Consider the following 22,444-nt stretch of genomic DNA (forward strand, 5'->3'; position numbering starts at 1 on the left):
CTGAGGTCAGGAGTTTGAAACCAGCCTGGCCAACATGGCAAAACCCCATCTCTACTAAACATACAAAAATTAGCCAGGCGTGGTGGCGTGTGCCTGTAATTCCAGCTACTCGGGAGGCTGAGGCAGGAGAATTGCTTGAACCTGGGAGGCGGAGCTTGCAGTGAGCCGAGATTGCGCCACTGCACTCCAGCCTGGGCAACGCAGTGAGACTTCGTCTGAAAAAAAAAAAAAAAAAGGAAGGTTAGAAGGGAGTCCCCTCTCCAGGGCTGGTGTTGAGGCCAAGCCACCAAGTGTAGAGGCTGAGAGTGGTGGCCCTCAAAATCATCCATTCATTTGCTAAACCTCAGAACCTTGATATCACCTCATGTGGCAAAGTGTATGATCCAGTTAAGGCTCTTGGGAGTTAAGCTCCAGTGAAGCTTGTCATGGATGATCTGGTGGGTCACATGCAGTCACACATATTCTCATAAGAGACTGGCAGCGACACGGGGAGGACTCTGGGAAGAGGAGGTGGCCATGTCACCAGAGACAGAGCTGGGGGAAATGCAGCTGCAAGTGAGGGAGTGTCAACAGCCACCAGAAACTGGGGGCAAGAAGCAAAGGAAGAGATCTCACCCAGAGCCCAAGGAGGGCCAGCAGCCCTGCTGACACCTTGATGTCAGATGTGTGGCCCCCAGAGCTGTGAGGGAATCAATTTCTATTGTGTTAAACCACCGAGTTGGTAACTTAGTTTAGTCACAGGAAACCAGTGCACGGAGGGAAGCCTGCACGACAGTCAGCGTCTGCGGCGTCAGCTCCTCAAGGGCAGCGTGTTTGTCCTTGCTGTGTCCTCAGTGCTCCGGACGGGGCCTGCACACAGGAGGTGCTCCCTCAGTGTTTATTGGATGACTGACAAGAAAGGAAAAGACCAAGAATTTTACCCTAAGGCTTAAAAATCCTGCACTTCAGGGGCTGGGCACAGGGGCTCTCACCTCTAATCCCAGCATTTTGGGAGGCGAAGGCGGGTGGATTGCTTGAGCCCAGGAGTTTGAGGCCAGCCTGGCCAACATAGTGACCCCGACCCTACTGAAAATACAAAAATTAGCTGGCTGTGGTGGCCTATACCTGTAGTATGAGCTACTCAGGAGGCTGAGGTGGGAGGACTGCTTGAGCCCAGGAGGCAGAGGTTGCAGTGAGGTGAGATCGTGCCATTGCACCCCATTCTGGGTGACAGAGGGAGACCTTGTCTCAAAAAAAAAAAAAAAAAAAACCAAAATAAAAAAAAATCCTGCACTTCTGGGTAGGGATAAACCTGAGGCACCAGGGCTGGCACCTACACAGATTATCCCTGCCTCCCAATCACACAGCCCCTCCTGAGGCATCTCTGCTGTCCTGCTGACCTAGAAGTCTCTGGCTCATGTAGGAGGCCAACAGGTCTAGGCCAGTGCCTGTGGTAGTGACAAATGAGAAAATGAAAAAGAAAAACTGACTGCCTCCCACTCCTGAAGATTGTGAGGGTGAAAATCTGATGGCCCTTTCAGTTTGGGCAGCACATTCTGCTGAGCCACTTTCCCCCGAATGAGTGGCGTGGTGGGGACTTTTTGAGACAGGGTCTCACTCTGTTGCCCAGGCTGGACTGCAATGGTGCAATCATAGCTCACTGCAGCCTAGACCTGGGCTCAAGTGATCCTCCTGCCTCAGCCTCCCTAGTAGCTGGGATTACAGGCATGTGCCACCATGCCTAGCTAATTTTTCTTATTTTTAATAGAGAAGGGGTCTCACTATGTTGCTGAGGCTGGTGGTGGGCACTTTGGGGCAGAGGTGTGCAAATGTCACTCCGAGCATGACACTCCTAGGCACCTTTGTGGTCCCAGGGCGCCCCATGCCCTGGCTGGAGCAGAGGGAGAATGAGGCTCCCTGAGCAGCTTAGCTGGTGGGAGGTGTGAGGGGCGAGGCCTGCCAGGATTCCTATGGGAGCAGTGGGGAGCAGAGCTGCAGGGTGCCGCCCTGACCCAATCTGCACAGCAGTTCTGTAGAAGCAAGTTAGGCCCTCTCAGCTGCTGGCTCATTCATTCCTACCATCGTGCCGGGACTGACATGCCTGGCCACCCAGGGAACATCTAGGGTCCCTGTGTGTCTTTCTCTGCTGTGATCCTACCCTCCTCCTAGATGGAGCAGTGCTGCTCTGAGGTCCCACGTGGTGGTGACCCTAGACCTGGTGCTGACCTCATGGTGGGCTTGCCCAGAGCTGGGGGTGCTTCTGCCTGCTCAGATCCGTCCAGCCCCTGGGACACCTGGATTCTAATCTCCTCTCCTGCCTGCAGCAGGCAGAAGGGCCTTGGACAAGTCTCTTCCCTAGTCTGGGCCTCAGTCCCCTGATATGTAATATCTGTCAGCTTAGGGAAAAAAAATCCCTAAAAAAAACTGCATATAACAATTCCCCATGAGGGAAAGGGTTTTTTTTGTTTTGTTTTGTTTTTGAGACTGAGTCTTGCTGTGTCACCCAGGCTGGAGTGCAATGGTGCAATATTGGCTCACTGCAACCTCTGCCTCCTGGGTTCAAGTGATTCTTCTGTCTCAGCCTCCCAAGTAGTTGGGATTACAGGTGTGAGCCACTGCACCTGGCCTGAGGGAAGGATTTTGAGCAGTCAAGAGAACCAGGTTGTAGTAGCTGAGACTTGGGAGAAGAAGGGTCCCACAGCACCGATGCAGGTCTCATCTGTCTGGGGCACTGGCTGCTCGATTTCTTTCTTCTTGTTCTTGCCCAACTGCTATGGAATAAGGGGTACTTAAGCTGGCCAAGGACCACCCATGGGAGCAGTCTGGCTTCCGGGGACAGATTTTCTCAGGGTGGCGAGAACCTCTAAGAACATGCCTTGGTGCCTCCTTTCATAGGTGGGGAGACTGAGGACAAGTGAGGGTGGGTCTTGCACCCAGGGCCACTTAACATCTGTGGCCACTGGGACTCCATATCGGGGTCAATTTTCACCCATGGGATGGGACCTGTTGTGACCCTGCCATGTCAGAGGGCTCGTGGTTGGGATCTTTGGCCAGGTGGCACAGGTAGGAGTGTGGTCTTGGAACAGGGTAGGCACTTCATGGTTAGCCAGTTGCCAGGCCTCACTGGATGCCTCTGTGGCTCCTATACCTTGGCCTGTGGGTGGGAGGTTGCCAGGACCATGGTCTCCTACAGAGGAGCCTGCAGCCTTGGGGCCCATCAGTCTCCATGGGACTGATTTGATCTGCTTCGTTTGCTCCAGGGAAGCCTGGGCAGAATTCTCTAGGGCAGCTGGGGGTGGGGCGGCAGACTCCATGAAAAAGGTCAAGTTAGTATGGCGGACACAGGGGCATCAGGTTGCTGGGACAGTGACCTGAGCTGGAGGGGGTTAACTCCAGGGACCTCTATCTGGGATATACACTTACTCCCTAGAGATGCCAAAGGTGAGCTGGCCCTTGAGACAGCCCTGGTCCCTTTTGTCTCACCTGGCCACTTCTGAAAGCCCACCACCCTCTCATTAGCTCAGGAAGGCCCCCTGGAGGTGCAGTCCTTTAAGAGAAAGGAAGAAGTAGGGCCTGGTAAGAAGCTGTCCTTGGGAAACACACATGCCTTCCTGCTAGGACAGCCTGGGCAGAGGAGTGCAGGCCTGTTTCTCCCTTGGGACAGGCCTAGCCCTGAGCTGGAGCTCAGGTCCCTTTGGAGACCACTTCTCACCTGAGACTTCGTAGAAACAGTGAGGGGGGCCTGCTCCTGTGCCAGCTTTCAGTGGTGGGACATAATTTTCTTTTTCATGTTAGAGTGGGAGAGGAAGTCAAACAGGCATATACAAGTAGCAATTTCTTCTCATTTCCTATTAAACTGCAATAGTTCTAAAACTACTAACAGTTGGGTAACAAGAAAAAAACAGTTATCTGGTTGATGTATTATTTATTATGTAACAATTAGTTCTGAGAAAAAATCCAATTCAAAACATATTACAGAGGATTCTATATTAGTATATTTTAGAAATGGTATAATCCAAAACTGATTTTCTAATATGTTTTCTTATATAACACTTAAGGAATTTTTCACTCCCATTATTTGGCTCTGGAAAATCTTATGGGAAACATTTGTTACACTAGAAAACAAAATTTAAGTATAGTTGTTAGGCACAGTTAAAAGGGATGATACACACAAACTATAATAATTACAAATCAGTACTTCTTTTGAATACACATTTGAATGTAAACTTTTAAAATAATCAGTGTTTTAGATAAATATAAAACATACTTCAAGAACTTATTTTAATATCTCCTTTACTTTCTAATGCTCTTCAGAAAAAATTCCTTTCTGATTCATTCAGCAGCAAGAGCCCAAAAATGGTGTTCCAAGCCAGGATTCACTTTGTCCTCTTCAGAAATGACCTGAAGAGCTTTTGGATTGGTTAAAAATATTGCCCGGGTGACAGCGAGACTCTGTCTCAAAAATATATATATATGTATATATTGCCCGAAGGTATCTTAGAGTAAACTCGAAGAGCTAAAAGCACTGAATCCAGAGATCAGGTCTCTCGGCCGTGCTGGGGACACCATCAACCACTTGGAGCTGAATTGTATTGCTATGAATGAGAGGTGATTCTGAGGGGCTTTAACCAGGCCAGGGCTAATGAGAGGGTTTCAAACATCAGTAATAACAGGAAGATCGGGGTTGAGAAGAGTGACAAGAAATCCTGAATGGTCTGAACCATTTTACACTTGATTCTATTTCTTAGAGCTCTGTGGGAAACAGATAGTGTCTGCCCATGAAACAAATGAGTCACCTCACTAAATGATTCAAAAACATTTCCTGTTGGTTTCATACTACCAACAATTATAATATTTTAGTGGATAGGAGAAATTATGGGTTTAAAATTAAATTCTCTGTTAATGCACATGTTTTAATAAACTGGTTATCAGACTGCTTATGACAATGTCAGTACCATACATTCAACTGCTTTTAGTCCTTTTAGTCTTTCTCTTGGGCAAAATCGGTGGTTATCTAATTTTTGCTACCTATCAATCACCTGTTTTGGACATTAACTGTCAATTACTGGCTGCAAAATATGTGTGTGTATATTTACATGAGATATAACTATACAGATGCATGTTGAATCGTAGACATGAGTTCTATTATTTCAGAGCTATACTCTGAATGTGAGACCTTTATATTTACACACACATACCTTTCCAGCCCAACCCAACATTCATTCATATAAAAATATATGACTATTGTAGAATCCTTCATTTACATGTCACTAAAAATATGTTCTTTCATTCTAACATCTTTTTATCTAGCCTTGCCAACCAACATCATAAGAATGGGATATAAAATCTTTTTATTAGTTACTTATTTATTTTAAATTATTATTATTATTTTTTGAGACAAGGTCTTGTTCTGTTGCTCAGGCTAGAGGGCAATGGTGCCATCTGGGCTCACTGCAGCCTTGGCCTCCTGGGCTCAAGTGATCCTCCTATCTTAGCCTCCCTAAGTAGTTGGGACCGCAGGCATGAGCCACCACGCCTGGCCTATAAAACCTTTCCTAGCAGAAATTAATTTTCTTTAAAAAGTCTACTTTTAAAGCAGCAGTTAGAAACTTTGTTCTTATGATATGTAAATAATACTGTTATATCAAATTGTGGATTTAAATATTTTTAATTTAAGTTCCTTTCTTATCTCTTAAAAAAATAAAACAGATTTCTGTGTTACTTAATGGCTTCTCCATTCTTCCAATTCCAAGGAATACAAAGGTCTCCATCTTGCATAACAGAGTAAAAATGTGAAATGCAGAGGTGCATCCCATGTAGGTAAGGCAGTGATTGTTCTAGAAGTCTCTTACAACAATCCACCATTTGTATACTAGAAATGCTGGGCTCTTTATATAACTTCTCCAAAGAAAATTTCTTTGTTGATGCCTGTATCAATTCATTTTCAATAACCTTTAACCTATTATATAGAAAATAAAAATATTGTCATAAGCTATAACCAAATAAAAGAACACACAATGTAAATATATTCTTACATATTGGGGCCCTAACTGTGCACTCACAACACTGAAAACGCCACCCACAAAGGCCGAATTATGCGTTTGGAAGACATGCCAATAGCCATTGGGTGTTAAATCTTTTCAGTTACTGTCACATGGATCTCTAAAAGTATTTGTTAATGTTTTTAGCAGTAAAGGGCTAAAAATAACATAAAATTTAAAAAGCTCTTATATTGCCTTACCTAGCAGCTGTTAATGACTGAAGGAAGCAGAAAATGAAGAATATAAAAGCCCTAGTTTTAGGACCCACCTAAAGTTTAACCCTTGGACAGTAATGCTGTCTAAAGATTTCCCAGATAAAAGCAGGCTCACAGAAAACCAGGATCCTGAGGAGGACAGGTTCTCTTCACTCTTACTCTCCTACCTCACCAGCCCCCTGTCTGTTCCCTCCCCTCTGCCTGAGGTTACAACTCTCTTATTCCATCAGGGGCTTCAGTTCAGGTCTACAAAGTATACAACTCTAGGCAGAACTCAGTGTCTCAAATACTTTCTCCCACAGGTGGCAAGTGCTTAGGGATACGGTGTTTTGATAAGTGGATTCAATGTGCTACATCTAGACCAACACATGGGTTACTCAGCAAGCCCATTTAACAATGTGAATAAAGCAAAACTGACATGGTCGCGTCCCTGAGCCAGTCTATTTAAAATACTTCATTGGTTTAAAATGTCCAAACATCTTATATTTAATCACCCTTAAACTCTGCATAGAAAAGTAGGTACTATAAAATTTCCATAAACTAGGCAGTAAAAAACAGAAATGGTCATAGCAGTTAGTTATCCTGGCCTATAATACTGATCACTTTCTCAAGTGCTGTTTGCTTTTTCTGTAAGATTACTCTCCTACACAATGCTGCTTAGAGATTCAAGCAGACAGACAGCAGTCAGGGCTGATGGCTCTGAAAATGTTTCACAGCTGGGCCTGCTTCTAATCTCTCCAGGATTAGACAGAAAGAACCCTTAAACTTCTATCAATAGCAAGGGATGAGTAACTTTTTCTGTAAAGGGATTTTTCACTTGTCAAGAAAAGACATTAACAACTACGCTTGGAAGTGAAAAGCCTTGTAGTGTGACCATGTTGCTGCATAGTTCTCCAACAATATATCTTTAAAACCTGGGCAAGACTCTCATTCTCATTCCTTTTAGGAGAAGCCTACAGTCTCATTCCCAGGTTTCCCAGACCCATGGGTCACAAGCTTTATATCAGGAAAACCCATCAGTTCTTCTGAGGTACAATCTTACAGAAGCATTGAGAAGGCAGCCCTTGTTAAGGTTCCCCAGGGTTGTCCCCTCAACAGGAAAATAACGTGTACCAGCCTTTCCTCATCCTTGGGTGCCTCTGCAGTCAGCAGGAGATTAATTTTTTTTTTTTTTGAGATGGAGTCTTGCTCTGTCACCCAGGCTGGAGTGCAGTGGTGCGATCTTGGCTCACCGTAACCTCTGCCTCCCAGGTTCAAGTGATTCTCCTGCCTCAGCCTCCCAAGTAGCTGGGATTGCATGCATGCACCACCACGCCCGGCTATTTTTTCTATTTTTAGTAGAGGCAGGGTTTTGCCATGTTGGCCAGGCTGGTCTTGAACTCCTGACCTTAGGTGATCCACCCACCTCAGCCTCCCAAAATGCTGGGATTACAGGTGTGAGCCATCGTGCCTGGCCTTGAGATAGGGTCTCGCTGTTGCCCAGGCTGGAGTATCAGTGTCGTGACCATGGTTCACTGCAGCCTTGACCACCCAGGCTTAGGCAAACCTCCTGCCTCAGATTCCCAAGTAGCTGAGACTACAGGTGCAAACCACCATACCCAGCTAATTTTTAAATTTTTTGTAGAGACGAGGTCTCACCATGTAGCCCAGACTGGTCTTGAACTCCAGGGCTCAAGTGATCCTCCTGCCTTAGCCTCCCAAAGTGCTGGGATTATAAGTGTAAGCCACCATGCCCAGCCTTTAGTGATTGTTTCTACTACATGCAAGTATCAGAACTACTTAAACATTCTTCTATTACTGTACATTTTGATTGTTTCCAACTTATCTAAGTGATTTTAAAATTTAAAATATATGATATAGAGTAAAAGGAAACATCTGAGTGGGTTACTATAAAAACATAAAGTGAGGAACGCCCCTGCTAGGGAGAGCTGGTTGATTCTCAGGTGCAGGTTACTCTGGGTTATTACCACCCTACAGAGGAACTGTGAACTAGGTTATCACCAGCCTCCAAAGGACTGGGGGTTCCACAGGCAGCAAGCACTGTCTACATGCCAGCCAGGCAATGCCAAGAGAGAGGAGCTACAAGCCACACAGTTTTGGGATGGTCATGTGGGTTGTACATACTAGCTTAGAACAGTGTGGGTTTTTTCCCTTTTTTTAACTGTTCAGCAAGCTGAGGGTCCTGCAGAGCTGCTACTCTGAGGACCCTGTGAGCATGGGTGGCCTCTGGCTCATTTTCTTTTGAACTAGAACAGCTGAGAGCTTTAACCTTTTTTATTAGGTTGGTACAAAAGTAATTGCAGTTTTTTGCCATTAAAAAAAAAAAGGCAAAAACCGCAATTACTTTTGCACCAACCTAATAAAAATAAACTATGTTTCCACTTAAGAATCCACCTTATAAGTGAAAAAGTATCTGAAAGCCACTCTCTAGGAACATGCTTCATTGAAGGAAAGAAGTTAGTCTTCATCACTGCTCTGCGAATATAATGAAGGTGTCTTACTAGGGCAGGGACAGCAGAGCAAAGGAAGGAAAGAAGCAAAGGCGAGGAGAGGCTCCTGGGCCCAGAGTCAGGGGCATGAGGATGATGACTGAGCCGGAAGGGAGGTTGGGACCAGTAGCAAGTGCTTCCTCTTCTTGGGGGCTAAGTATAGGGATAAGGACTCTGGGGCCTAGAGCCAGAAAAAGGCTAAGGAAGCAGGTGAAAGGTCAATGGGTATTTCCTGAAGGCCCCCTGCGTGCCAGGCACCCATCCCAGTTGGCACCGGAGGGAACAAAATAGACTGAAGTCTGCCCTCAGCGGGCTTACCTTCTGTTGGGAAGGAGAGAGAGAGAATAAATACATTAATAAGGAAAGAGCAAATTTGCTGAGGTGGATGGAGAAAGGCAGGCCAGCTGAGGTGGAGAGGAGAGTGCAGCAGAGGGTGGGGGCTCCATGCTGTGAGTTGTGTGGCCAGAGAAGGTGGAATGTGAGCAGGGCCTGAGGAAGCTGAGATTTCTGAGGAAGGAGTGCCTCAGGCTGTGGGAAAGCACACAGGCCCAGGAGCAGATACATGTCAAGAGTGCTCGAGGAGTATAAAAAGGCTGGAGCAGAACAAGTGAGAGGAGAGTCCTAGGAGCTGAGCTGAGAGAAGCAAGGGAGTGGGCAGAGTGTCTGTGGGCATTGGGCAGAGGAGTGACAGCTCTGACTAGGTTCTCACTGCTGCTCTGACGAGAGTCCACTGCGGGTCGGGGGGGTGCTGAGTGTGGAAGCCTGAAGACCAGACAAGAGGCCATCACAAAATGATGGAGGCTCAGACCAGGTGCAGCAGGAAAGGAAAGGAGAAGAGGTGAGTTTCTTTCCATGTCTGCTCTGAAGGTGGACTGGGGTAGGGAGTGAGACAGGGGAGAGGAATCAAGATGACTCATGGGTTTTTATTCGCCTGAGCAACTGGTAGGATGGAACATTCACAATTTTTTTTTTTTTTTTTTTGAGACGGAGTCTCGCTCTGTCGCCCACGCTGGAGTGCAGTGGCACAATCTCGGCTCACTGCAAGCTCCGCCTCCTGGGTTCACGCCATTCTCTTGCCTCAGCCTCTCCGAGTAGCTGGGACTACAGGCGCCCGCCACCACGCCCGGCTAATTTTTTTTGTATTTTTAGTAGAGACAGGGTTTCACCGTGGTCTCGATCTCCTGACCTCGTGATCTGCCCGCCTCAGCCTCCCAAAGTGCTGGGATTACAAGTGTGAGCCACCGCGCCCGGCCGGAACATTCACAAATTGACCTATTTGAATTTTTTACTTTTACTTTCCTTTCTCACAATCTAATAGCATTACTCCAAAGCTATAAAATGGCCATAGAGAAAAAGCAGCTGATAGGTTATAGCAAACAAAATCATCAGTCCTAATGATGAACAGTTGGCTAGAATTGCTCTTGAGGGTTAAAGCAGATGTCAAATTTAGAAAAGAAATAGCATGAACAAATACTTAACCAATCAAGAGGTAGGGTGTGATAGGATCTGGCCTACTGAGTTGTCATCAGTTCCATAAGGAAAACAAAAGAGATGCTGCTCCTTCATTTATTTTATACATAAAATGATCTCACCGTCTCTTGCTAAAAGAATGGCTTCCATGGTTAGTTGCCATCCCTTCTATTTATTTATTTTTCTGAGACGGAGTCTCGCTCTGTCACCCAGGCTGGAGTGCAATGGTGTGATCTCGGCTCACTGCAACCTCTGCCTCACAGGTTCAAATGATTCTCCTGCCTCAGCCTCCTGAGTAGCTGGGATTACAGGTGTGCACCACCACGACCGTCTAATTTTTGTATTTTTAGTAGAAACGAGGTTTCACCAGGTTGGCCAGGGTGGTCTCAAACTCCTGACCTCAAGTGATCTGCCCACCTCGGCCTCCCAAAGCGCTGAGATGACAGGTGTGAGCCACCATACCTAGCCTCTTTCTATAGTTAAGATTCCTGGCTTTTTAAATGAGCACTTTGTGGAAACTGAGCCTCAAATCAACAGTAAGGCAGGAAAACTGCTTCCACTGGCACCCTGCTAAACAACCAGGTCCCATCACCCTGTCCTCCTCTCTTCTCCTTGAAACTTCCCTCCATGGACATGTGGAATGGCATTCTCTCCAGCTTCCATCCTGTTCCCTGCTGTTGCCTTCCCTTGTCCCCTATGCTACCACGGTGTCAGCTTTGGCTCTTCCCACTTGACTGTGCTCCAGCTACCACTGGCAAATTTACAGCACTCACATCTCCTACTAGAAACAATTCTAGGAGGCGGAGATCATGTCTGAGTCTTTCTATCAATGGCATTGATCTCAGCTTTGGGCACATAACAGTCACAGTAAATGCTGGCTAAGTAAATGACCTCATTTCTTCACAGGTGATACATAAAACATTATCAAGCAATATCTTACTACCTACAAAACAGGAAACTGTTGGCTATAATAGGACTCCTTCAAAGATACAAACAACATAAAAACAACACTGCTTAGGAACTAAAATGACACATATATTTTTTTGAGAAAGGATTTCATTATGTCACCCAGGTTGGAGTACAGAGGTGTGATCACAGCTCACTGCAGCCTTGACCACCCAGGCTCAATCAATCCTCCCACCTCAGCCTCCTGAGTAGCTGGGATACAGGCATGTGCCACCATGCCTGGCTAATTTTTTTTTTTCCCCACCATATTGCCCAGGGTTTCACCATGTTGCCTAGCCTGGTCTTGAACTCCTGGGCTCAAGTGATCTCCTTGCCTTGGCCTCCTAAAGTGCTGGGATTACAGGCTTGAGCCACTGTGCCCGGCCTAAAATGATTTTTTGCTTTAAGGTTTCTTCTCAAGTTAATTAAAATGCAGATAAACTTTTCTTTATATCAATAGTTAAAAGGTTTTTTTTTTTCTTTTTCTCGCTCTTTCCTCCAGGCTGGAGTGCAGTGGCATGATCTCGGCTCACTGCAACCTCTGTCTCCTGAGTTCAACCCATTATCCTGCCTCAGTCTCCTGAGTAGCTGGGACTAGAGGTGACCGCCACAACACCTGGATAACTTTTGTATTTTTAGTAAAGATGGGGTTTCACCATGTTGGCCAGGCTGGTCTCAAACTCCTGACCTCACAAGCGATCTGCCTGCCTCGGCCTCCCCAAGTGCTGGGATTACAGGCATGAGCCACTGCGCCGGGCCTAAGATGATTTTTTTACTTTAAGTTTTCTTCTCAACTTAATTAAGATACAGATAAAGTTCTTTTTATATCAACAGTTTGAAAATTTTAAAACAATAAAGATTCCTGTTAATCAAGAAATAACCAATATTTTTCCTTGTTGTCAGTCTTTTCCATCTGGAAAATTCCTTGCTGATATTCTTATTTTTTATTCTGTTCCTGAATTGACTTTTATATTAAGAAGCTGTACTCCTCAAATTGAGGTCCATGGTGGTAACATAATTTAGGTAGGGAAGAAATAAATATGGAATATCTAATAATTAGTCAATTTCCTAAGCTTCATACTGTTTCCAGGTCCCATATTTATGAGTTCCAAATATCTGAAGTTTTCAGTTAGACTGAATGATCTGACTTTACAGAGGACTGGCAGTACTTACTCTTCCTTTCTTTTCATGTTATCTCTTGCCTGCTGAGCTTTGGTGAGAATAAACCACTGGAGATTTGCTGGATCACAGAGTGTTGGAATATTAAAATGTCCGAGTTCATGCAAGCTTGGAGCATATCTGTCACTGCAATAAAATATACATTAAAGGAAAAACCACTGACCCTCTCCTCTCCCCCACCAGAGAAAATGTTTTATTAGTCTTCAGGAAAAAAAAAAAAAAAATCATCAAGAAAAGCCACCTCAAAAGTACAGCAACATTGACTTAAAGCTTTGCTGCCCCCAAAGACACACTTCTTCAAGATCACGACCTACTTGCAAGCCCTCTGACCTTCCTTATCTGTCACATGCCAGGGGTGACCTGCTGCACAGTGAGGTTGTGAGAGCTAAAGACAGAATGCATATAAGTACCCAGCACAGTGCTCGGCAAACTGTATACACCACAGATGATGGCTACTGATTTACTATTAGTTTAATCTTATAATGTTTTCCATTGGATTGACTTTGCCCAGTAAATCTGCTCAGCAATATATTCAAAGAATGTTCTAGACATTAAATCCTTCAATCCTCCCATGCTGGAAGAGGGTTGCTAACACAAGTAGTGGCATTTTTCTTTAATTCCTAAGAACTACCCATTGAAATACAAAACAATTTAATGCATTTACACACACAACCCACCTAGATGAAGGAATAAAAGTAATCCTTCTATCTTAGATATTTACCTGTTAAGGATCATTTGTAAACCACGCAAACTTCGAGGGTGAAATGGTATTCTACTTTTCAACAGTCTATTATAAAACACATCAAGAAGAGAGTAATATTCTTCAAGTGTCAATACTGGCTGTAATTCTTCAATATAAACAACTTGTATGCCACCTAAAAGATAGCTTATTTGGTCTTCTAAAATCATCAGCCTCCTCTGAAGGTCAAAATAACTTGGCAGTCTTTCAAAAAGCTACAGTGTTAACAAAGGGAAAGAAATAATTAGTTTTATGTTACTATAATAATTTAATTTTAGAATTCCAATAAATGGCATTAAGACATTTTTAACAAGAAAATGATTTTCATTGAAGGAAAGTTCACGTAAGAGATAAAAAAAACTTAATGTAATGCTGGAAATATTAATATTCAAAACAAGCCACTGTAAATCTTTGGGATTTTTAGATGGGAATTTGTGAGGTTCCAAAAAGAAAATATGCTCCAAATAAAAGTAAGTCCTAATCCTAAGCACTAATATTTAAATATTTAGGTAAGAATCTTAAATTAGTTTAGAATTATTAAATGGCATAAAGAAAGGTTTTAGAAATAAAGTGTATGTATTTCAACTTAGTCTATTCCTTCAAAATTTACTTTAAAGCAACTAAATACAATTAAGTGCAATAAATATGATTGCACACCTACCATATACGTAAGCACTGAGCTGGACATTTCAAGTGTACAGATTATAAGAGTTTGTCCCTGTTTGGCTGGGACTCACAGTTGGGGTACAAGGAAACAAAAATCCGAATTTAGCATACTAAATGCCAAATCAGGGTGAGTGGATACAGAGGAGGTTCAGGCAAAGGTTTCTAAGGGAGTCTAATTTGATCAATCTTAAACATTAAGTAAGATTTAGAAATGGCACATGAATGTAAGGGATGCTTTGGGGGAAGGAAAAAGAGCATGTGCAAATATGGAACCATGAAAAGGAACAGCATATTTGGAAACAATAAGGAGTTTGGTATGGCTGGCATGTGACCTGCTGCAATTGAGTGGAAAGAGAAGGGCTGAAGGGGGACGTAGGGGCTGGGTCAGGGAAGGACCACTAAGGACTTAAGATTTTCTATTAAAAGCCAGGGCCTTTTAGAAGAGTTAGAAGGCATTAAAAACTCTGCTATAATAAAAGCAATAGCTATGTAAAAATTCTACATATTATTTATAATCTACTTTTAACATCTTGTGGAAAATAATTTTACTCCCTATTTTTCAATTTTTCTCTGGGTTACTCATGTATATATGGTAACTACATTTTAAAAGCTTTTTATTTTGAGATAATTGTAGATTCATATACCTTTCACTTAACAGTACATCTTATACAATTATTGGCATAATATCACAACCAGGAAATTGACATTGATACAATTCATTAATCTTACTCAGAGTTCATCAGTTTTACTTGCATGCATTTGTGTATTTTTCACATGTGTATTCATTTTATTATATGTGTATAGAGCCGTGTGACACTGCCACAGTCAAAACACACAAGAGTTCCATCACAGGGATCCCGTTTATAGCACTGACATCTCTGCTCCCCTCTCTCTACTTCCTGGCAACCACTAATCTTTTCTTCCTTTCTATCATTTTATTATTCCAAGGGTGTTATGTAAATAGAATCATACAGTTTGTAACCTTTTGAGACTGACTTTTTCACTCAGCACAATGCCCTTAAGATCCATCCAGTTGCTGCATGTATCAATAGCTCATTCCTTTTCATTGCTGAGTAGAATCCTATGGTATGGATGTACCAGTTTGTTTAACTATTCACACACTGAAGAACATTCATTTTTTCCCTAGTTTTTGGCTATTATAAACATTCATGTACAGGTGTTTGTGTGAAAATAATTTTTCATTTCTCTGCTGTAAATGCCCGAGGGTGACTGCTGGGTCATATTTAGTTTTGTAAGAAACCATTATAGTCTTTTTCCAGAATGCCTGTACCACTTTACATTCCCATCAGCAATGCATGAATGACCTATTTTTTCTGCATTCTTACCAGCATGTAACTATTTTTCATTTTAGCCATCCTGGTGTGTAGTGATAATGCACTATGGTTCTATCATCTATCTATCTATCTATCTATCTATCTATCTATCTATCTATCTATCTATCTATCTATCTATCTATCTATCTTATGTTTCTATTTGAGACACAGTCTGTGTTGCCCAGGCTGGAGTGCAGTGGCGCAATCTCGGCTCACTGCAACCTCTGCCTCCCAGGTTCAAGTGATTCTCCTGCCTCAGCCTCCCAAATAGCTGGGACTATAGGCGCCTGCCACCATGCCCGGCTAATTTTTTTTTTTTTAATTTTTAGTAGAGACAGCGTTTCACTGTGTTTGCCAGGCTGGTCTTGAACTCCTGACCTTGTGACCCACCTGCCTTGGCCTCCAAAAGTACTGGGATTACAGGCGTGAGCCACAGTGCCCGGCCAATAAACATGTTTTTATGTGCTTACATGTCATTTGTACATTCTCTTTGGCAACACATCATTTCATGTCACCGTTTTTGGTTGGACTGGTTTTTTTAGTAGACTTTTTTAGTTGTTTTTTTTTTTCTGCTGAATTTTGAGAGTTTTAGATTGCCCTTTTTTAGTTGGATTGGTTTTTTCTTTTCCTGCTGAAATTTGAGAGTTTTAAAATATATTCTAGATATAATGTCTTTGTCAGATATGTGGTTTGCAAGTATTTCTACCAAATAAATATTTGATTTGAACAGACGCTTCACTAAAGAAGATATGTGGATGACAAATAAGCACATGAAAAGATGCTCACCATTATTTATTATTAGAGAAATGCAAATTAAACACTGAATGAGATTGTACCACAGAGCTATTAGACTAAAATTAAAAAGATAAACATAGTTAAGTGTTGGCAGTTTTTTAAAAAGTTAAAATACTCTACCGTATGATCCAGCCATTCTATTCTAGGTATTTACCCAAGAGAAAGGAAATATATGTCCATATATTTGTGCACAAATGTTCATAGCAGCTTTATTTGTAATAGTCACAAAGTGATACGACCCTATGTCCATCAACAGGTGAATGAATAAACAAACTGTGGTATATTTATACAATGAAATAGTACATAGTAATAAAAAGGAATAAACTCTCAATACATGCAACAGCATGGATGAATCTCAAAATGAGACAGTGAAAGAAACCAGACACAAAAGTTTGCAAGCTCTATGATTCCACTTATGAAAAACTCCAAAACTAATCTATAGTAACAGAAAGCAGACCAGTGGTTGCTTGGAGAGGGGGTGGTGGGATGGGAGGGAGTGTTTACAAAGGGCCATATGCTCACATATATGCCCAGTTGTTGGATACGTTTGCTATCTTGACTGTGATAATGGCTTCATGGGCATACATATATGTCAAAACTTACCAAATAACACACAAGAAATATGTGCAATTTATTAAATGTCAGTTATACCTCAATAAATCTGTTAAGAACAAGTAAAACAAAACAACAGAATACAGGCTTTCAGGCTGTGCTTCAGAAAAGAATGTAATATTATCAGATAAAAACTGCCTTAAAAATCAGTCTTCCCTCTTATGTATTTTAAGTACATGGTATTTAAGCATCTGATCTGAAAACAGCTGACACTACGATTAAAAACATTAAAAAACAAAAACAAAAACAAAACAAAACTTTTTTTTAGTTCATTAACATTATAGCATTGTTGGAAATGAAAGTATATGAATGACAAGGAGTTTTTAATTTTAAGGCTCTTTCTTACTTTTGTCCAGTGGTGATGGACATCCATTGTTCCTAGCATCACATGGCCCACTGCACTCATGCCAGAACGGTCTGTAAATATGATTGTACACCCTGATGATAAAACACAAAACCTCTGGTCATGGACGAGGTGCTTCATTCTTTCAGCATTGTGCAAATAGTGTATAATAAACCCAGGATTAAATTCAGTAGAAGCTTAAAGGCTAATTTTATGCCGCTGCTTTATTCAAAGAACAGATTTAAAAGTTCAGCTGTGATAAAGTTATTTGGTTTTTCCATTAAAATTTATAGATGTAACTAGCAGCTAAGCGATTTTTTAAAAGAAAATGGAAAATGTTTACCTTTTGCTTTTTTAAGTGTTTCCAAATTCTGCTGTGCTAAGCGGCTTAAACTATGCAGCTGGCTACAGCGGTGGGCGATGCCCCAGCTCCTCTGCCACCTAGGCCAACAGAGCACACACGCATGTTAACAACTGGCACTCCGAAGAAGGAGTGAGCACTCACCACAACTACTGGAGTCCTTGGGAAGCCAATGAGCCTCTTTTGAAGCAGACACATAACATGTTTGATTGATCATATGTTTCTAAGCTAGCTAATTTTTAAAAAAGCAACCAAATGGAAAATGAATTGTTTACCAGAGGGCAGAAATATTACTACTATGTTCAGGTATCCAAAGATTTAAAATAAGCAAATATAAGATGTTTCTATTTAAAAATAAGATGATGAAATGAGAAAACTTTGAAAAAAGTGTTTTTCTTTTTCACATTGTTACAATGATGATGGTTTTGTTTTAGATTCAAGTTCCAACTGGGAATTCCAGTTAGGTTTATCAGGTTCTCTTTTTTGTTTTTGAGACAGGGTCTCACTCTGTCGCCCAGGCGGGAGTGTGGTGGTGTAATCACGGCTCACTGCAGCCTTGACCTCCTCTGCTCAAGAGATCCTCCTACCTCAGCCTCACGAGTAGCTGGGACTAAAGGCATGCGCCACCATGGCCGGCTACTTAAAAAATTTTTTTTGTAGAGACAGGGTTTCACCATGTTGCTCAGGCTGGTCTTGAACACCTGGACTCAAGCGATCCACCCGCCTCGGCCTCCCAGAGTGTTGGGATTACAGGCATGAGCCACCGTACCTGACCTCAGGTTCTTTTTATCTCATTCTAGAGAAAGTGATTTTGATGAAATCATGTAATCTGCTCATTTTATAAATTAATATTAAACCTCAGTGACACATGGAACCTGACATTGACACGATGTCAGAGGCCCTGCTGTGTAACTGTGAAGAGCACTGGTCTCGAGTGGTGTCATTAAACCCACCTTGGAATTCTAATTCTGTGGTTTACTAGCTCTGTGACCTTGAACAAGCTGCTTTTAGCCTTCCTAAGGTTTTCACTTTCATGCATGCAAAGTGAGGATGTTTCCTGCTGCACAGATAGTAGACATCAAATGAGGTAATGTGTGTGAAGGAGTCAGGCATTCAAAACAGGCGCTCAAGAAACGTAGGTTCTTCTTTTATCCTAATACTAATTCTGATGAACGTCATTTCTGATAAAATGAAAACTTGTTTAAAAAATTTTTTTTTCTTTAAACTACAGTTTAAAAAGTAAAATATAATTTCAAAGAATATTAATTTTTGGTTATTTGAAATTAAAAATTTAAGTGACAAAGGTAGTAAATGCTGTTTTCATTAAAAATGGTGTTTTATATAGGCTGTTTAGAATGAAAAACAATGTCATTAGTTAATCTTTGTTTGCTGGAGTTTTGGCTAATTTTTTAGCAAGTAAAGAAGCCCTCATATGTTATGGTCTCAGGGACCCTTTTACACTCTTAAAAATTGAAAACTCCAAAGAGTTTTTGTTTATGTGGGATATATATATATATAATTTTTTTTTTTTTTTTTGAGACAGTGTCTCGCTCTGTTGCCCAGGCCGAGTGCAGTGGTGTGATCTTGGCTCACTACAGCCTCTGTCTCCTGGGTTCAAGCAATTCTCCTGCCTCAGCCTCCTGAGTAGCTGGGACTACAGGCACGTGCCACCAGGCCTGGCTAATTTTTGTATTTTTAGTAGAGATGGGGTTTCACCATGTTGGTCAGGCTGGTCTCGAACTCCTGACCTCGTGATCTGCCCGCCTCGGCCTCCCAAAGAGCTGGGATTACAGGTGTGAGCCACCATACCTGGCCGGGTTATATCTATTGACATTTACCATAATATAAATTAAAGCTGAGAAATTTCTCCATGATACTGTAAAATAATGTTTATTTCTTTTTTGTTTAAGAAATCCTTTCATTTTCCTAACCCCAGTCTGCTTTGACAGATCTTTTAAAATTTCTATTAGAAAAAGTTATTTGCATGCACCTTAATTTATTTATCTTATAAACTTTTAAAAATGATCTTACTATTTTTAGTTAGAAAAGTTTATGCTAATAGACTATGGAATGGGAAGAAACCCCTATAATAAAGTTTAATTTGAAAATGATTAGTGTGATGATAAAATAACGGATATATGCATACATTCAAACATTCCACACATGGAAGTCTAAAAGAATGCTTTGAAATTCTGAATTATCTTATGATGATTTGATTATACAAGAACAGAACATGTAAATACTATCTGTACTCTAAACACAGGAAAAAAAGGTGTTTTTATGGTACCCAAATAGTCATTTGTTTTTGTTTTTTTTTTTTTTTTGAGACGGAGTCTCGCTCTGTCGCCCAGGCTGGAGTGCAGTGGCGCAATCTCGGCTCACTGTAAGCTCCGCCTCCCGGGTTCACGCCATTCTCCTGCCTCAGCATCTCCGAGAAGCTGGGACCACAGGCGCCCGCCACCAAGCCCGGCTAATTTTTTATATTTTTAGTAGAGACGGGGTTTCACCGTGGTCTCGATCTCCTGACCTCGTGATTCGCCCGCCTCGGCCTCCCAAAGTGCTGGGATTACAAGCGTGAGCCACCGCGCCCAGCCCATTTGTTTTAATATAAGAAAAAAAGTCCTAATAATGAGAATTGAAAACAACAAAACAGGCTATAGCAAAAAGTAACAAAGATGTTTAAACATGAAGACTGGATGACGATTTTTCTGAGTTCTAGTGATGGGAAGTCCAGTGACTGAATGACCTGACTCCTCCTTTTCCCTTCCTTACAGTTTTAAGAACTGTTAAATCTATTCCGCAATAAATTTCAGCATGGATCTTTATATAACTGCAATTTCCAAGTTTATGAAAACTTACTTAAAAAGTCCTGCTATATAACATGGAACCAAGAATACAACATCCATTTTCTCTCTCCCCTCCTCTTTTTAAACTCAAATACTAATCTTTTAAAACACTTATTATTATTTAGAGATGGGGTCTCGCTATGTTGCCCAGGCTGGTCTCAAACTCCTGGCCTCAAGTGATCCTCCTGCCTTGGCCTCCCAAAGTGCTAGAATTACAGGTATGAGTCACTGTGTCTGGTCTTAAATATCTTACAAGATGGGGACATAATTATTTTTTATATATTATGTGTATAAGCAAGAGGGTATTTTTCTTACAAACTTATTATGTAAAAAAGTTTATTACACCAAAAATGTCAGTACTTAAACCTTACTTCTTTATCTATATATAGAAGAAAGAAGTAACATATGTATAAATTGAGATGAAGTCTTGCTCTATCACCCAGGCTGCAGTGATGCAATTATAGCTCACTGCAGCCTCAAGCTCCTGGGCTTAAGTGATCCTCTTTTTTTTTTTCCTCACCTCTGATACCTGGACTACAAGGCCTGCCTCTCACCTGGCTAATTTTTTGTATTTTATAGAGACGGGGTTTCACTGTCTTACCAGGACATGATCCGCCCGCCTCGGCCTCCCAAAGTGCTGGGATTACAGGCGTGAGCCACCGCGCCCGGCCTTAAGTGATCCTCTTGCCTCAGCCTTCCAAGTAGCTAAGACTACAGGTGCAGGCCACAGTGCCTAGCTAATTTTTTTTAAGTTCTTATAGCGATGGGGTCTCCATATGTTGCCCAGGCTAGTCTTGAACTCCTGGGCTCAAGCGATCCTTCCATCTTGGCCTCCCAAAGTGCTGGGATTACAGGCAAGAGCCACTGTGCACAGCCTCACTTCAATATTTAAAATAAGAAATTAATAAGAGTTTTATTACACAGATGAACATTTCATGATGTTCATAAAGATAATTGAAGAGTACTCAGTTATCAGAGCAATTAAAGTTAAAGATACAAATATTTAGCTGCTGAAAAGCTTATCAGTTGGTAATTCATATTCATTTTAATTTCTAAATTAGGTTCTCTCTTCTTTATTACCTGATATCTGAGAGTTGCAATTGATGAGACAGTTCATCTTTTAAACGATCTAGTTCTTTTCTAAGTGGCAAACTGTTCTTTAGCTTTTTAACAGCACTTTTCTCATTGTTATCTAACCAGGATCTAGAAAGAGAGAGAGAGAGAGAGATACATACTTTACAATACTAACTATAATATAAATATTTTTACTATTAAAAGACACATGCATGCACTTGCATATTCACAATAGCAAAGACTTGGAATCAACCTAAATGCCAATCAATGACAGATTGGGTAAAGAAAACGTGGTACATATATATCATGGAATACTATGCAGCCATAAAAAAGAATGAGTTCATGTATTTCGTGGGAACATGGATGAAGCTAGAGGCTATTATCCTTAGCATACTAACACAGGAACAGAAAACCAAATACTGCATGTTCTCACTTATAAACGGGAGCTAAATGATGAGACCACGTGGACACAAAGAGGAGAGCAACAGACCCCGGGGCCCACTCGAAGGTAGAGGATAGAAGGAGGGAGAGGATCAGTAAAAACAACTATTGGGTACTAGGCTTAGTACCTAGGTAACAAAATAAACTGTACAACAAACCCCTATGATGAGAGTTTATTTATATAACAAACCTACACATGTACCCCGAACCTAAAAGTTAAAAAAAAAATTGTACTCAGAAAAAAAGGACACATACGTTACCTTAAAGCAGCCCCAGTGTTAAATCGAGTTTTCAATCAAACCTTTACTTCTACCTATTCTTTTTCAGAAATACCTACTTTTAAAATAAGTTGCTTGGAGAACTGCCAACACCTGTCAAATCATATTCTAGTTATGACAACTTCCTTTGCATATTAAAAAATTAAATTTTAATTATATCAAACCTGTCACTAGATTCCTGGAGACAGAATAATTTTTTAAATTAAAAATACTTCAAAGTGTGTTTATTACAACCTTCAGTAAGCTATACTAGATCTTCACCAATGTCAGTCATACACATATGGGAGGTAGAACTGATACTAATTATGGAGCAAGTGAGCAAATATTATAATAGAGCTAAAAAGGTGTAAAAGTCAAACTCAACAGACATATCCAATGGGACTAGTGACAATTAAGAGGCAATGGGTCCTGATGAAGGAATAGGAAAAGATTACTTTGTGGATTCTGGCTGGGTGGACTCCAGTTTCTCCCTTTATTTTAGTCTTGGATATTACTACCCTGAGCTCCCAATGCTTATTCTTTCATCCCTGTAACCTAGTCCCTCCGACTGGTCAGACCTTACCAATCTAGTCATTTTGCCACACCCTCCTTCCAGGAGGGCCTATTCACTACCCTGGTGCTCAGTGACACCTCCATT

At 41.7% G+C, this 22,444-nt stretch overlaps 1 protein-coding gene across 12 annotated transcripts in view; it reads right to left on the minus strand.

Moving 5' to 3' along the window:
• Positions 1-248: 248 nt before the first annotated feature.
• TCAIM (T cell activation inhibitor, mitochondrial) overlaps positions 249-22,444 on the minus strand; it is a 67,287-nt gene continuing 45,091 nt past the window's right edge. For 10 of the 12 annotated variants that reach the window (XM_032161886.2, XM_058442468.1, XM_032161895.2 and 7 more), the window contains 6 exons: positions 21,095-21,217; positions 17,151-17,248; positions 16,811-16,902; positions 13,040-13,272; positions 12,313-12,444; positions 3,759-5,938 (listed from right to left, as the gene is read on the minus strand). In XM_032161886.2, coding sequence (XP_032017777.1) covers positions 5,698-5,938; positions 12,313-12,444; positions 13,040-13,272; positions 16,811-16,902; positions 17,151-17,248; positions 21,095-21,217 — 919 coding nt within the window. In that variant the 3' untranslated portion in view covers positions 3,759-5,697. Of the gene's footprint in view, positions 889-3,758; positions 5,939-12,312; positions 12,445-13,039; positions 13,273-16,810; positions 16,903-17,150; positions 17,249-21,094; positions 21,218-22,444 lie in introns of those variants that run through there. The other 2 variants (XM_032161891.2, XM_058442469.1) reach the window with 2 other exon arrangements.

The sequence above is a fragment of the Hylobates moloch genome, unplaced genomic scaffold, assembly GCF_009828535.3.
Source record: "Hylobates moloch isolate HMO894 unplaced genomic scaffold, HMol_V3 SCAFFOLD_8, whole genome shotgun sequence".
Classification (NCBI taxonomy): Eukaryota; Metazoa; Chordata; class Mammalia; order Primates; family Hylobatidae; genus Hylobates; species Hylobates moloch.